This window comes from Lagenorhynchus albirostris, chromosome 15 (assembly GCF_949774975.1).
Source record: "Lagenorhynchus albirostris chromosome 15, mLagAlb1.1, whole genome shotgun sequence".
Lineage (NCBI taxonomy): Eukaryota > Metazoa > Chordata > Mammalia > Artiodactyla > Delphinidae > Lagenorhynchus > Lagenorhynchus albirostris.
Window position 1 is genome coordinate 45787830 of NC_083109.1, and position 14594 is coordinate 45802423.

The following is a 14594-nucleotide window of genomic DNA, read 5'->3' on the forward strand; positions in this document are numbered from 1 at the left end:
GAGAAACAACAAAGCTATGGGTATCTTGTTCTAGGAAGATTAACCTGACAAAGATATAGACAGAGTATAGTGACTTGTAAGGGGAAACAAAGGGTTGACTGCTTTTATTACAAAAATAGTATCTGATTATTGTAAAAAAAACCTCTTCAACAGCTAAATGCAACCTGCCCCCTTCTGCCCATCAAGTGTTTCCCTTCAGACTCCAGAGAGCTTAGAAAGGACTTCTTTAAAATCAATACCAGGCAGGAAGGCAGCTGGGTGGGCGCCACGTTCCTAACCAACTCCCAGCCCGTAAGGAATAAAGAGCTATTGTAATGAACATCTTCCTCCCAAATCGTAAACTGATACCACTGCCAGTCTTATGATATTAGCTAAAACTCACCTTCATTCTCTTTCTTTTTTCTTTCTGTCGTCTTCTAAAACTGTCCTAAAAGTATAAAATCCACATATTCTGTCAAATAATTACACAAAAATGTAAGAGTTAAACATTACCAGGAATGATTCGGGAGACAATTAAAGTTTTAAAGGAAGACCCCAGAAACCTAGGTACATAATTAAACCAGGCAATGGACTGTATGTTCAAAGTGCTGCTTATCAGAACTGCAGATGGATAGAGAGCATTCTAAATTGAGTTTAGATACAATTTAAAATGTTCCTCAAATTTTTTTTCAGGTAGTTTTTAACATCATTTCAGGAAAGAATGCAAGAGTCATGACAAGGACCCTTGGTTTTTCCCTGGAGTGAACAGGCTGCCAATAATGGAGAAGATACACATAAGTAAGAAAACAATTCTTTAAGTTGTAGCTGAAGATAGTTAATAATGAAGATGACAATTTTTAAAAATCAACACGACAATTTAATAATGGGCCTCTATTACCTAAAAAGGGCTGGACAGTTTCTAGCGCTGTCACATGTGTGGCACAAGTGGGTAAAGAGAGCAGTGGGGCTCTATGCAAACACTACCCACCAAGATTGCAACAAGTCAACCTAATGAAAGAAGGAAGAAAATTCAGAGGTCTATACTGTTTATTCTGGGCCAGTTAAATTCACAGGAAAGCGTCCAGTCTGCCTTGATTCTTCCCTCCACTCATTTTCAAAATGTAGCCATAGTTTCAACTAGACAGGATTTAGGGTTGACCTTGCTCTCCCCCAGGTGAGCCACTCAAAGGCCCCCTTTCCCCAGAAAGCACTCCTCCCACGCCTGCATTTCTGCTGAGTGTCCAGACACTGAAACGACAGCTAAGGTGACCACGGCAGGTACTATACTGACTGTCACCCTACTCGCAGCACTTCCACCCACAACAGGACACCTAACGAGATGTGAGCTTTGTGCTTTCTGCAGGAGGGGCTGAATGCTGGATACATGGGGACCTACTCCTGAAAACCTCCTAAGACGTGAACACCACCCACTTCTCTGATGAAGCTTTGCCCCTGTTGTTAAGGAAACGTCTCTTATCTGACCACGACGACTCCTTCTGGAATGGTGCCCTCTGCACTGGGCTGCCAGGACACCACACTCACCTGGTTCTTTCACTCCTGCTGCTGCCTTCACTCAACAGCCTCCCAGCCCCCATGCTGTCCCTTTAACGCTGGCGCCCCTCCGGGCCCGATACTTGGACCTCCCCACTTCCCTGCGCTCACAGAAGGAATCCTCTCCGTCTCATGACTCTCCAGCCAGAGCCTCTCCCAACTCAACACCCCCACCCTCACGTCTCAAGCTTGACGTGTCCAAAACAGAACCCCACCCCCAGCCCTGCACCTCCCAGTCTTCTCATCACAGCTGCTCAGACCAGATCGTCTTTCATCTGCTCAGAAAAAATGCCTTAGAGTCATTCTTGACACCTTTCCTTCTCTCACACCTAGGATTTCATCCCCCATTGGTTCCTGCTTCAACATACGTTCAGAATCCAGCCACCTATTCTCACCTTCACTGCCACCGTGCTGGCTCCCCTGGATTATTGCAAAGGAGCCTCTTAACTGGGCTCACTGCCTCTGCCTTTACCTCCATACAGCAGCCACAGTGATGGCTTTACAGTGCGTGTCAGATCTGTCACTTTTATGCTTCAATGATGCAGACTGAAAGCTGAAGTCCTGTCAGTGACCTAGAGGGCTCTACCAGATCCATCGTCTTTCTGACCTCTTCTCCTACTCGCTTCCCTTTGCCTCCTCTGCTCCCACCACAGTGGCTCCCGGCTCCTCGCTGTTCTAAACATCCTGCGTATGCTCCTGCCCTAGAGCCTTTGCACGGACTGTTTCCTGTCTGAAATGCTCTTTCCGCACACATCTGCCTGGCTCACTCCCTCACATCCTTCAGGTCTTTCCTCAAAGCCATCCATCAGTGAGGCCTTCTCCAGCCACCTTTTCTAGGGTTGCAACCTCCCCAGACACTTCCTGCCCTGCTTTAGTTTCCTTCATGGCACTCAGCACTCTCTAACACCCTGCACACTACACTTCGTTTTTGTGTTGATTGTCCATTTCCCCCGGAAGAATGTTAGCTCCATGAGGTCAGAAATTTCGTCTGCTTTTTTGCTTCATTTTTTGTTGTATCAGTAACGCTCAGAATACTACCTGACACACGGTAAACAAGAAATATTTGCTGAGTAAATGAACATTTGCAAGATGAAAGGCAAACATCAAAACTCATTAAATAAAAACTAATAAAATACATTTCTGACCTAACTGTTCAATTTTAATAACAAATATTGATGTATTCCTATTCTACTATCTACTTTGCTATTTTTAAGGGAGGTGGCTGCGTAAGCAGAACAAGTCCACCTGGACGGACCTTACTGATCTTTAATCTTTTTGTGTGCTATGAATTCCTCTCGAAATCTGTCAAAAGCCGTGGACACACTTCCCTAGATACTTTTATATTGAATTCCCCAGACACTTCCCCACCAAGTGAGCCAGATACTTTTATATTGAATTTCTGAGGGTTCATTAATTTCCCCAATGCCCAACCATGCTAACAGACATCATATGATGTCAAGGACACCAAAAAAGATCCAAAGCTGTAAAACGCCCTCTCTGCCAGGCCAGCTGGAAACCACATGACATACTTAAATCTGAAGCACTTTGGAGTCTATCAAATCCTATACATCCAATTCTAATGCCAAATACCATCAATATTTAATAGTACAGAATCTGCTAAAGCCACCTCAAAGGACTTGTCTAACATGAGATTTTTACACCAAGTAGTACACAGTATATATAGTTTATTCCTTAAGCAAAATGGCAGCAGTTCGAGTGGAGCCACTGTAATTGTTGAAGACTTAGTTAAAAGCGGCTGTTCTGGTAGACATTTGATATCCCAAAGTTAGTTATTTGAATTTTACATGTGAAGATTATCAAATACCAAAGGCTTTGAAAGAATGCCTACAGTCCACTCACTGTTACACAAAATGGTACCCAAAGTTCTCAAGAAGAGGCCCCTAACTACAGTACACAAAACTGAAGAGAACATAAAATCTTGTCAGAGACAATGACATGTTTTAATCTGTTAGGAAATCGTGACGCAAGGTAGTGATATTATGTTGCTATTTGCTCACAAGAGCCATGTGACTTGTAGAAAATCAGTTTCTAAGCGCTCTCCTCCACTTGCTCTCTGCTCATTTTACCCACTGCTGGTCTCCCTGGCGACTCCCCACGGTCATCCTCCAGCCCACTCTGCCTCCAGGCTGCTGCCCCTCCAGCCCTCAGCTCCCGAGGGCATCTCGAGCCCTGGCTGAAGACTAGGGGCCTGTCCGTCCCGCTCTGACACCTCAGGCAGCACGGAAGGCTTCTCCTCTCTCTAGGGACGTCCTCCCCCGGCTCCGCCTTCTCCTTAAACGTCCACACTCCTCAAGGCTCCTCACAGAGGCACTTTCACGCTGTGTGAGCTTCCAGGGACATCAAGTTCACACTCATGACGGGAGGCATCTCCCACATGCCAATGGTTCTCAAATCTTTCAAAAGACTTATGACCTGCGCTCTACATATATCCATCTAATTGGTTCATGGACTTTTCTCCTCTCAGGTGTCCTGTGGCCCCTCAAACTCAGTACCTCCAAAACGAAACTCACTTCTACCTTATCCCCACCCCATCCTGCTCTACCCCTGGGGCTTGCTACCTTGGTGAATGGCACCAGCAAACTCCCAACTACCCCAGCCAGAAACCTGGACTTCTCACCTAAGCACTCACCCTATCACAGGTAACTAATTCCCAGGTGCTTTGTGACTTTATTTCCTTTTTTTATGTCTACATTTCTTACACAGAGCTGAAACCACCTGCCTTGACTGATGTAATCCCACCCAGACCCCCTATACTCTGCCACCAGAGTACAGAGTTCCTAGGTTCAGAGCATAAACAGTGCCTATAAAACACACTAGTTCAATTCCAGCATTCTTCTAGCTTTGGAACCCTCATTTCATGTCCTATTGATTAGACAGGTGTTTGGATTTATACCTTAATTAAGATTGAGAGAAGAAATTACAATGCAACTCACACAGGGTGCAGTACATAGTTCCACACAGCAAGCATCACAGCCTTTATAAAATCATCAAAGCACTGACCACTCGTGATTACATTGGTGTTTGATACACTACAGTGATTTAACAGCGCACTCAAAGAGGTTAAAAGGACAATCACAGGATCATCACAGCCTATTAGAGACAGGAGCAATTTAGCTACTGCAATAGAAACACTTTACCTCATCATCCTTTCTCTTTTTAAAAATGCTATCCTCAACTTCACCAACTGCTAACATGATCATCTGTACTCTCTGCAGATTGACATAACCACTTTCTGTAAGGTAACCCTGTAAGTGATAAAATACATGTAAAATGATCTTCTTATAAAAGCAAATACTTCTGTTTTGAAATTATTCAAGAGTGAACTTACCCCAGTTTTGTGTACCACATTTTTGTATATGTTAACCAAACGGTCAATTGCACCTTCCCTGCCACCAGGAAACAAACATTATGTATTAGGACCAGCGTGCACTGTAAAGGCAAGAAGGCTAAAACAACAGTTTGAAGACCGACACAAACATACATACCTAATCTCTAAGGACGGCAGGTGAGGAAGGAAGTCATTTCCCACAAAGAAGCACATGAAGACCCAGTCATCAATGCTCCTCTCAACATCAAATGTGAATGGCAGGCTGGCCATGGTGAGCTCTCTTTCCAAATACTGCAACCAAGAAGGAACGTTGCCATTAAAGCCATGAAAAGGCACCCTCGTTTAGTGGCCCGATGCCAAGAGTCACTGCTACATACCTCACGAAGAACACTGAGACGAAGGAAGATAAACTCTCCTTCTGCACAAGGAAGACTGTCTGCCAGTTCATCGTGCTGCAAGAAAGGGGATGAAGACTCAACACATCTACTCTGAACCCTGGAATTTTCTCCACCCACACAAACATTATGGCTTTTTCTAAAGCAAGACTCACTTTAATATTACAAGTATTAAATAAAAAAGAACTCACCAAACCATTTTAAAAATAAAAATTACCCATAACCTCAATCAGACCTAGACCAGGGATTGGCCAACGTTTTTTGTGAAGGGCCAGACACTAAATATTTTAGCCTGGGGAGCGGGACGTATATGGTCTCTGCTGCATATTCTTTCATGTTTTGTTTTGTTTTGTTTTTACAAGTCTTGAAAAAACGAAAAAAAACCCTCTTAGTTCACACGCCAAATCTGGAGAGCTGCAGTTTGCCAAACCCTGACCTTCACCCAACCAATATTAACATTTTAATGTATATGCCTCATCCTTCTCTGTGAATACGTATACTTCTTACCTGCTTTTTTCACTCAACATGTCTTTTAAAGAGGTACCATATTCTTAAAACAGAAACCCCTTTAAAGGAGAATGGATATAATCAAGGGAATGCAGAATATGTAGAAACTAGGAGTAACTTAAAAGTACCAAGGGGACTTCCCTGGTGGTCCAGTGGTAAAGAATCTGCCTCCCAATGCGGGGGACGCGGGTTCAATCCCTGGGCGGGAAACTAAGATCCCACATGCCGCAGAGAAACTGAGCCTGCGCGCCTCAACTAGAGAGCCTGCATGCTGCAAACCACAGAGCCCACATGCCACAACTACAGAGAAGCCCAAGTGCTGCAACGAAGAGCCCGCGCCGCAACAGAAAAATCCCGTGTGCCGCAACTAAGACCCGACACAGCCAAAAAATAAATAAATAAAATAATTTTTTTAATTAAATAAATAAAATAAAATACATATGCCGTTAAAAAATACCAAGAAGTTTAACATACCTGATTTATAGTTCCTTTTAAGAAGAATAACCATTTGAGACAAATAACTTCTACAAACAAATCAAGTGCAATGGGCATTATTACCTATATGACCTCAGCCTCATGTAGATTATAAGCTGTGTTAGGAAAGTGGGGAGTAGAAAGGATGAGTTCATGCGTGGTTGTTAATTTGTGTTTACTTTAAAGAGCTTTGGAAGATACATCTCTATGAGGGGTAACGGAGCAAGTAGGTAAAAATCTAATCAACCACTGTCTTCTCTTTATCCATTTTTAAAATGAGGCAACCTAAATATACTTAATGCCATCGCACTGTACATTTAAACGTGGTTAAAAAGGTGTATTCTCTGTTGTATTGATATATATCAATATTTTATCACAATAAAAAATAAAATTAAGAAATTTTAAATGAGGCTACTACCACCTCGAAGTTCTTACCTTTCCCTTCTTTTCTCTCGGCAAACCTTCACAGTCTTTGACCTCATGTCCGAACTGATTACAAAGACCACAGGGTTTGGGTTTGTTTGGTTTGAATTCTTCTCTGATAATGGTAAAGTTGGGCTCATGTGTAGCAAGGCCGAGCATAATGAGATCAGCTATCAATCAACAACAACGAAACAGCAAACAGTGAGCACCCTAGAAGACCCTTACCCCGTAACCAAAGGCAAGACATTATCATGACACAAGACACCAACGCAAAGAAAAGCCCAAATGAGCACACAGAGGCAGCAAAGCCAAAAAGCCTAAAACTTCCTAGAGGCCAACAAGATCTCCTACAGAAATGTGGGCCTAGAATCTAACTACCACTCAGGAGTCAACACTTGGAAACATTCCATTTTAAAGATATGTGCGGCCATATTAAAAAGTTGAAAAAATGTAACAACAACAAAAAAAATTCTAGATAGGTGAATGTTAATCACAGATTGAACAACAACTCTATACTAGTTCCCCCTCACACATAAAATAAGCAAGGCATTTTAGAATTTCCAGGCAACCACAAATAATCCATTACTACACACCAACCCATCGACTTGCTATGGTTTAATCCAAGAGACTCAGATCCCAAAGAAGAAACTTACCATCTGCTCCACATAAGCAATGATGAGTGTTTGGGTCGTGGTTAGGCTGGGCTAGAGAGAAGGGAAATATATATTAAAGTAAATATATTTTATACTATAGGAATATCACATTTTGCCAAATATTTTCTATACAATGGCTTGTCTTTTTTAAAATGGAACATATAATCAAATATTTATAGGTGAATTTTACCTCTTTGTCTTCTAATGTAATCCATGATTTTATGTTCCCCTTCACCAGGAGCACTAGCATCAGATAAAATAACCTATAAAAAACAGTTTTTAACATTTGTAGCTCACCCCCAGTTTTCTAGCACAAAAATCAACAGAACTGAATGTCTTAAAATAAACTGGGATAATTCTATTAAGACAGTGTTATTAATTAGAAATTTTTCTTAATTAGGTGTGCATGTGTTAAACATCAAAATTACTTCATTGGTTAACTTACTACTTGGAATAGAAAAAAATGAAATGTTTGTGTCAAACTTAGCCATTAGAAAAACAGATTCAGTTCACAAGTTTCTACTCTTCTCACTGCTACTCAAGTATACAGCATCGAACGATATAAGCCCTGAGAGTAATCAGTAAGAGATATCCATTAAATATAATGTACCATATCTAATTAATAGGGAAACAAGCTTATTATAATTTCTATTATATAAAAGTTTTGCTTAAATTCTCAGGAGAATTTTCTTTAGAGGCAGTCCCATGACTTTAATCTTGCTGTATTTTGATTTCTAATAACAGAAATGACTTTCATATATATGTATTTTAAATCATGAGTCCCACCTTATGGCTTCGCAGTGATGGTTAAGAGTACAAAATTGGCACTAAGAGAAAATCAGCTGTCTCTAACTGGACCATACAAGGCACCCCATTTCTAATAACCCTGGAAGCTTCTCCTTCCTCTAACAGCCAACCAGTATTTTATGGGGGGAAAAGGACAAATAATATCAGTCGTATCAAAGGACAGCCTCAAATCGTCACCCTAATCTTTATTTTTTTTTTTTGCAGTACACGGGCCTCTCACTGTTGTGGCCTCTCCCGTTGCGGAGCACAGGCTCCGTACGCCGCAGGCTCAGCGGTCATGGCTCACGGGCCCAGCCGCTCCGCGGCATGTGGGATCTTCCCAGACCAGGGCACGAACCCGTGTCCCCTGCATCGGCAGGCGGACTCTCAACCACTGCGCCACCAGGGAAGCCCCACCCTAATCTTTTTGAAGTACGAAAATATGAAACTTACTGTCAAATTTTTCCACCCTGGGTCATTATTTAAACGATCAGCTATGTAATAGCGAAGGCATTTAGCAAGATTGTCCATGAACTCAGTTCCCTAAAATGATAGAAGGAAATAAATTAACCTATCATTTAAGAGTTAGCAATAACTAGCAAAGTATGAGACTACTTACTGGTGTAATGCAGTTGCTGTCAAATCTTTCCTTTATTTCTTCTGGAGGAAGAAAGCCACCTAGAGAAAAAGGGGCAATGCTTTGTTCTCCCCATAAACAGTGAGGTAACTATTCGATATTAGGCCAGAACAACAAAAACAATAAGTTGAAATACAAAAGAAGGAGAAGTATTGTCACCTGAGGAGCAATGATCCCCCTTTCCGAAGAAAATAAGATTCCTCCCCTCAAATTTAAAGTAAGCTTTAACATGACTGTCAAACAATACATGGTACACAAAAGACACTATATTATTACATAAAAATACAAAAATTATGACATTCTTCCTAATGCCCCTGGCAGAACACACACACACACACACACACACACACACACACAGAGGTTAGGGGCTCTGATCCTACTAACAGTTCTTAAGATGAAGGGGCCTTAGAAAAACAAAGTTAAAATACTGAATTTATCACAGCTTTATATCACCTAGAGGGATTTAGAAATCCTATTTTTTCCTCTATATCACTGATTAGCTTTTTCTCAAGACACAAATATATTTTATAACATCTTCAAGAAAGAAGACATCTCTAAAAGCAAAGACAGCCTGTTATAAATATAAACAGGTTTTAGAGTATTAATTACAAGCTGCAGCTAAAACACTCACATACTTGCACACTTCCAGCAAATTAAAATAACATTAAAGGCAGTATAATTATAAGCCTCAGCCAACTACACTATGTCTCTTTTTCCACTTGCCAAATGCAACATCCTGAACCAATAATCGTGGCTTTCCTGGTCTATCATTTTGCCTCATGGAACAAAACACCAAACAAGCCACCCTGCCAGCACCGCCCTGCACTGCACCACACCCACAGGCATCTTGGAAGAAGCGGTCCCGGGGCGTCAGGGCCCTGGTCGTCCTCCTCTATGACACTCAGCCAACTCCCACCTCTGGACCCATCAGGGCTTTGAGGAACTGCCAAGATGACCACATTCCACCCCACAACCCCCTCCCTGAACTGAGGGAGGCCTGGGCACCTCACTACCTCGGTGCCTGCTGCCTCAACCCAAAGTGAGAGTGTGTATGGTCCCATCATCCCAGGCCTCCTCATCCAGACCTGAGTTCTAGGGAGAAGCAGCAAGCATGCCACCAAGACTGACTTGAGGAAAATGCTTACACAACTGTAGCTTCCTAACAGCCCCCAGAGAAAAAGGAAGGAAGAAGCACTCTTCATGTGTTTCTAGTTTACAGATCTATAAAGTGAGCTGAAGGGCTGCACTCGCCCTGACAGAAGTGGACAATTTGCTCTCCCTACCAAAATTCCCTCCTTTTATTCCCAAGTTTCCCGTTTACTATAGAGTTTGGAAATGAACAAGCTTATTAATGGAATAAATGATTCTATTAACTACTTTTCCTCAACAGTGAACGTCAATTTCCCTTGGCTATCCTGGGGTCCTGATTAAATTAAAACCGTACCTATTTGTAAGGAGAAGTCTCCACCCCTACACCCCTGTCTGCATACATCTGATAAGTCCAACCTCAAGGTGCATGTTCTTTACCTTTTGCCAGTATTTCTTCCTTGACTCGCTGCTTCTCTACTGCTGCTTCCATTCCTTCTTTGGATGCTCGGAACCTCCTTGAACGCTGCTGGTTCATTTTAGCGCGTGGCGCCTGAAAACAGGTATTTCATAGTGACATAATACTGTTCCAAACATTCGTAAGGAAATCTGTACATTATTTTGAATCAGTTAGTCTTACAAAAATAGTATGCTAAAATGGAAAAGTTAAGCAATATGTCCAAACAATCCTTTCATGACAGACAGTAGATCCTGGGAGCTTATATTTGGACCAAGAACCTTGAACGCTGAACTTAGGTGAGTGAGGGACATGTCAAAAAGACAAACATCCTATGAGGCCACAGCACTTAATACTGCAGGGTCCATGCCCCAAGGCCAGTTCCACTGGGTTACGACGCTTTCAGGCACCCCAGACGGAAAACTCACTTTACTCAAAAGACTCAGCACACAGCAAGTGAGTGGTTTCTACAGAACCAGGATCAGGAAGACCTTCCCGACTTTAGTCCACGACTAAAAGGAAGGATGGTCTCCAAATGGGATTCACAAGACCTTAAAAGCCTTTTTGTATTTCCCACAATAAGGTTCATAATTATCACTCTGTGTCTATAATAAGGCACAGCAGGTAGAAAAGGAGCAAGGTTTTAATCAAAAGTACTCTTAAATCACTCGAACCAAATGTAACTTACAATCACTGGGTAAGCCTGAATGAAGTGAAGTGAACTGCAAGGTTTTGCAGTTACTGAACTGGGTTTGGGGCTGGAAGGGACTCTCAAGTATCCTGCCTACATGAAATAAGTTATTTCATATCCTCTTTAAACAGTTCCCTTTCCTGTAAAATGAGACCACCTAATCTAACTCTTTTAGGTTTTATGATCTACATTTATATTTTAACAAAACATGAGTTATAGACAAGAGCGTGTACATACACATACGAATGTGCATATAACTTAGACCTGATTCAGCAGAAGCGCACAACGGAGTACAGTGAAAGAGCTTCTTCAAGAAACTTAGCTAATGTGAACTGCAATCTGCTCCAAATAGGACATATTCCTGTTCCCTTTATTCCTCACTACACTTTAACTGCAACCTAAGTTTTCAGGTAGCTAAGATTTTTCTTTGAGTAAATAGTATCTCACAGAAAAGTTAAGCTTCTTGGACCCAAGTTTTCCAGATTTTCAAAATTATTTCATTAGCCACCAAAATTATTAAATCTAAAAGAAAGGGAATCGATGTGCATATGGCGAAATAAATTTATGGTTATGATTCACCCTAATTTTCCTTGAACCCTGATATACAGTTTGCTGGTCATTTATAACTGAAACCACTTGGTATTATTATAAGCTAGTCCCTTCCGAAGTTATTGTGATGACTACTCACTGCCTATAGGGTAAAAGCCAAACTGAGTGTGACAAGAAATACCTTCTTAAGCCCCTCTCTCTACTCCTCTTTCCAATCTAAACACCTGCAGTTGCCCCAGCATGTCAGTGTGGCCAGAGACACAGAAAGTGTGTGACCTGGCACATTTGAGACATCTGGAAGGTCCTCCTTCCCCACATCTGTCACGTCCACCTCCCTCCTCTGCCCCTGCCCTCCCAATCTCCAATTATTCTTAACTCTTCAAAAAATGGGACAAACGCCCCCTCCTCTCTATTTCCTCACTCCCTTGTAGCACTGACTCCCCCTCCTTCAAGGCCCCCGCAAGTGCCGTCTAAGGCCCGAGGAAGGCCCTGGGTAACTAACCTTGCACGTCTACCTCTGCCTCTGTCCCTTAAGTGGCGAGCCCTTCAAAGCAAGGGCAGTCACTGACATCCCCAGCCCCTCACGGGATGCAGCACAAAACAGGCACATACACAAAATACATTTGAATGAATAACTGAAAGATGAGGCTTTCTTTCTCAAATTCACTATAGTCAACATTTTTCACGATTTAGCTTACTTTCATTCTAGACACTGGGAACACAGCAAAAACAAAAATGGGGGATTTAGCACTTACCACTCCGTCTATTGCCATGTACAGAAGCCGTCTTGGTCTTACAATATTGAAAAGCCTGTCAATGTACTCAAAGATTGCAACCATCATTTCATCCTCGTTTTTCGGTGCTGGTCTACAATGACACGCAAACGATGTAATATCAAATAGTACTCCTCTGTAATTTGTGACATCAGTAACAAAAATGGGTTACGTACTTGTCTTCAGGATGAGTACAGGGATGGATGATTCCATTCATATCCAAATACAGATTATCAAACTCCACATCATTTGGATTAGGTTTACTGGCATCCACAGGGATCTTTACACCACTGCATTCTTTTGGCTATAAGGAAGTGATAATTAATAGTAGTTTGAACTTTCAAGTCTGAAACTGACACATCATAGGCTCAGTATGAACCTGCTTCATTTCTGAATGGGAAATAAAATACTTTTAGTAATCTTTAAATTATAAGATAGGCTATTTTAGTCCTTAAAGATTCCATAGCAACAAGTTACTCTTGACTACGTGGGGGATAGTTACCAAATTCCCAAATCACTCAGCTGTCCAAGACAGAGACCATGGGAGTCATCTTAGAATTCTCTCCCTTATCGCCCGTTACCAGTAAGTCCTGTCAATTTAACCTGAAAAACGCCTCTCCACACCATCTCCTCTCATTCCCACTACCAACATCAGGCATCACCTCTCACCAAGAGATTGGAATAGGCTTCATATGGGCTGCCGCACCTCCAGACTCTACTGTCTCCAGCCCACACTCTATGCTGTCAGTTTTCTTTCTTAAATACAAATGTGGCTGTGTCTTCATCTTCCCTAATTTTTCCAATGATACCACAGCAGGTGCAAACCAATGAGTCCAGCCCTTACCCACCCTGTCCTGCCAAACACTGCTCAGGCCGCCAGATCTCCCCAGTTCCTGGAAGACGCCCTTCCATCTCTCAACACCTCTGCTCCTCCTTCTTCCGCCCAACCAACACCCACTTCCGGAAACCTTATTAATTTTTCAAGGTCTAGACTCACATCAAATGCCATTCACTTTATAACACGTTGTACACATCCCTCAAAAAATTAACTGCTGCGCTTGCATTTCCTCCCAATTCTGCTTATTCACTTGTAGCACTTTTATGGTCATTCTAACCCCCAGCTACACTGTGAGTTCTTCCAAAGGCAAGGACCACGCCATACTCACTCCTGGAGGCACTCAGTTGTGTTTCTGTGGTAAGCATTATCTTTCTCTTTTTCTACCAGAGCTTCAGCAAATGATAACAATAAGTCTGGTCTTTACTCTTACTAATAGCAAAGTCACTTAAAAAATAACATAAAAAGTATCATTTGTAATAATAAAAAATTGTGAACAACTTAAAAGCCCATCAGGCACATGCTACGTCATGGATGAACCTCAAAAACATTCTGCTAGGGCTTCCCTGGTGGGGCAGTGGTTGAGAGTCCGCCTGCCAATGCAGGGGACACAGGTTTGTGCCCCGGTCCGGGAGGATCCCACATGCCACGGAGCGGCTGGGCCCGTGAGCCATGGCCGCTGGGCCTGCGCGTCCGGAGCCTGTGCTCCACAACGGGAGAGGCCCGCGTACCGCAAAAAAAAAAAAAAAAAGAAACATTCTGCTAAGTAAAAGCCAGTTACAAAAGATCCCATTTACAAGATCCAGAGCAGACAAATCTTTAGACAGAAAGAGACTACCTTCAATCTGCGGTTGGGGAAAGGGTGAGGGAAATAGGAAGTGACTAAAAATGGTTACAACATTTCTTTGGGGAATGACGAAAATGTTCTAAATTAGATAACAGTGATTGCTGTACCACTGCATATATACTAAAAACCACTGAACTGTATAGTTTTAACAGGTGATTTTTATGGTATATCTCAATAAAGCTATTTAAAAAAGAAATAAAAACAAAAGGTCAACTTAACTAGGAAAAAAAAGAGCCTGTAGAAAGGACTGATGAACTGTAGTACATCCATACACCGGAACGCCAGACAAAAGTAAGATTCAAAGAAATAGGGCTGGAAGGTCATAAATATCTTAAGTCAAAAAAGCAAGGTGAAGAAGAAAAAACACAGTATACCACTTACAGGAAGTTATAAAATACACAAAACAGTATTAGGCATTGTTCAGGGATGAATACGGATGCAATGAAAGCACAGGAAAGAGCAGGGGAATGATGAACACCAATTTCAGGACAAGTGGTGATCTTCGAGAGAGGGAAGGAATGAGACTGGGCTTCAGTTTGTATGTATAATGGGGAGAAACGGATATCAAAACAGGGAAGAAGCTATCAGTGATCTGTGCAGAC

The 14594-nt window shown here is 42.1% G+C and overlaps 1 protein-coding gene across 2 annotated transcripts in view; it reads right to left on the bottom strand.

The window, feature by feature from the left end:
• The window catches only part of XRN2 (5'-3' exoribonuclease 2), an 80070-nt gene that overhangs the window by 49570 nt on the left and 15906 nt on the right, over positions 1–14594 (bottom strand). The window contains exons 2-14 of one of the 2 annotated variants that reach the window (XM_060125273.1): positions 12487–12614; positions 12293–12404; positions 10282–10393; positions 8737–8795; positions 8571–8660; positions 7522–7594; positions 7332–7382; positions 6691–6848; positions 5257–5331; positions 5037–5170; positions 4880–4937; positions 4689–4796; positions 383–427 (exon numbers count right to left, since the gene is read on the bottom strand). In XM_060125273.1, coding sequence (XP_059981256.1) covers positions 383–427; positions 4689–4796; positions 4880–4937; positions 5037–5170; positions 5257–5331; positions 6691–6848; positions 7332–7382; positions 7522–7594; positions 8571–8660; positions 8737–8795; positions 10282–10393; positions 12293–12404; positions 12487–12614 — 1203 coding nt within the window. The remainder of the gene's footprint in view (positions 1–382; positions 428–4688; positions 4797–4879; positions 4938–5036; positions 5171–5256; positions 5332–6690; positions 6849–7331; positions 7383–7521; positions 7595–8570; positions 8661–8736; positions 8796–10281; positions 10394–12292; positions 12405–12486; positions 12615–14594) is intronic. The other variant, XM_060125274.1, reaches the window with a different exon arrangement.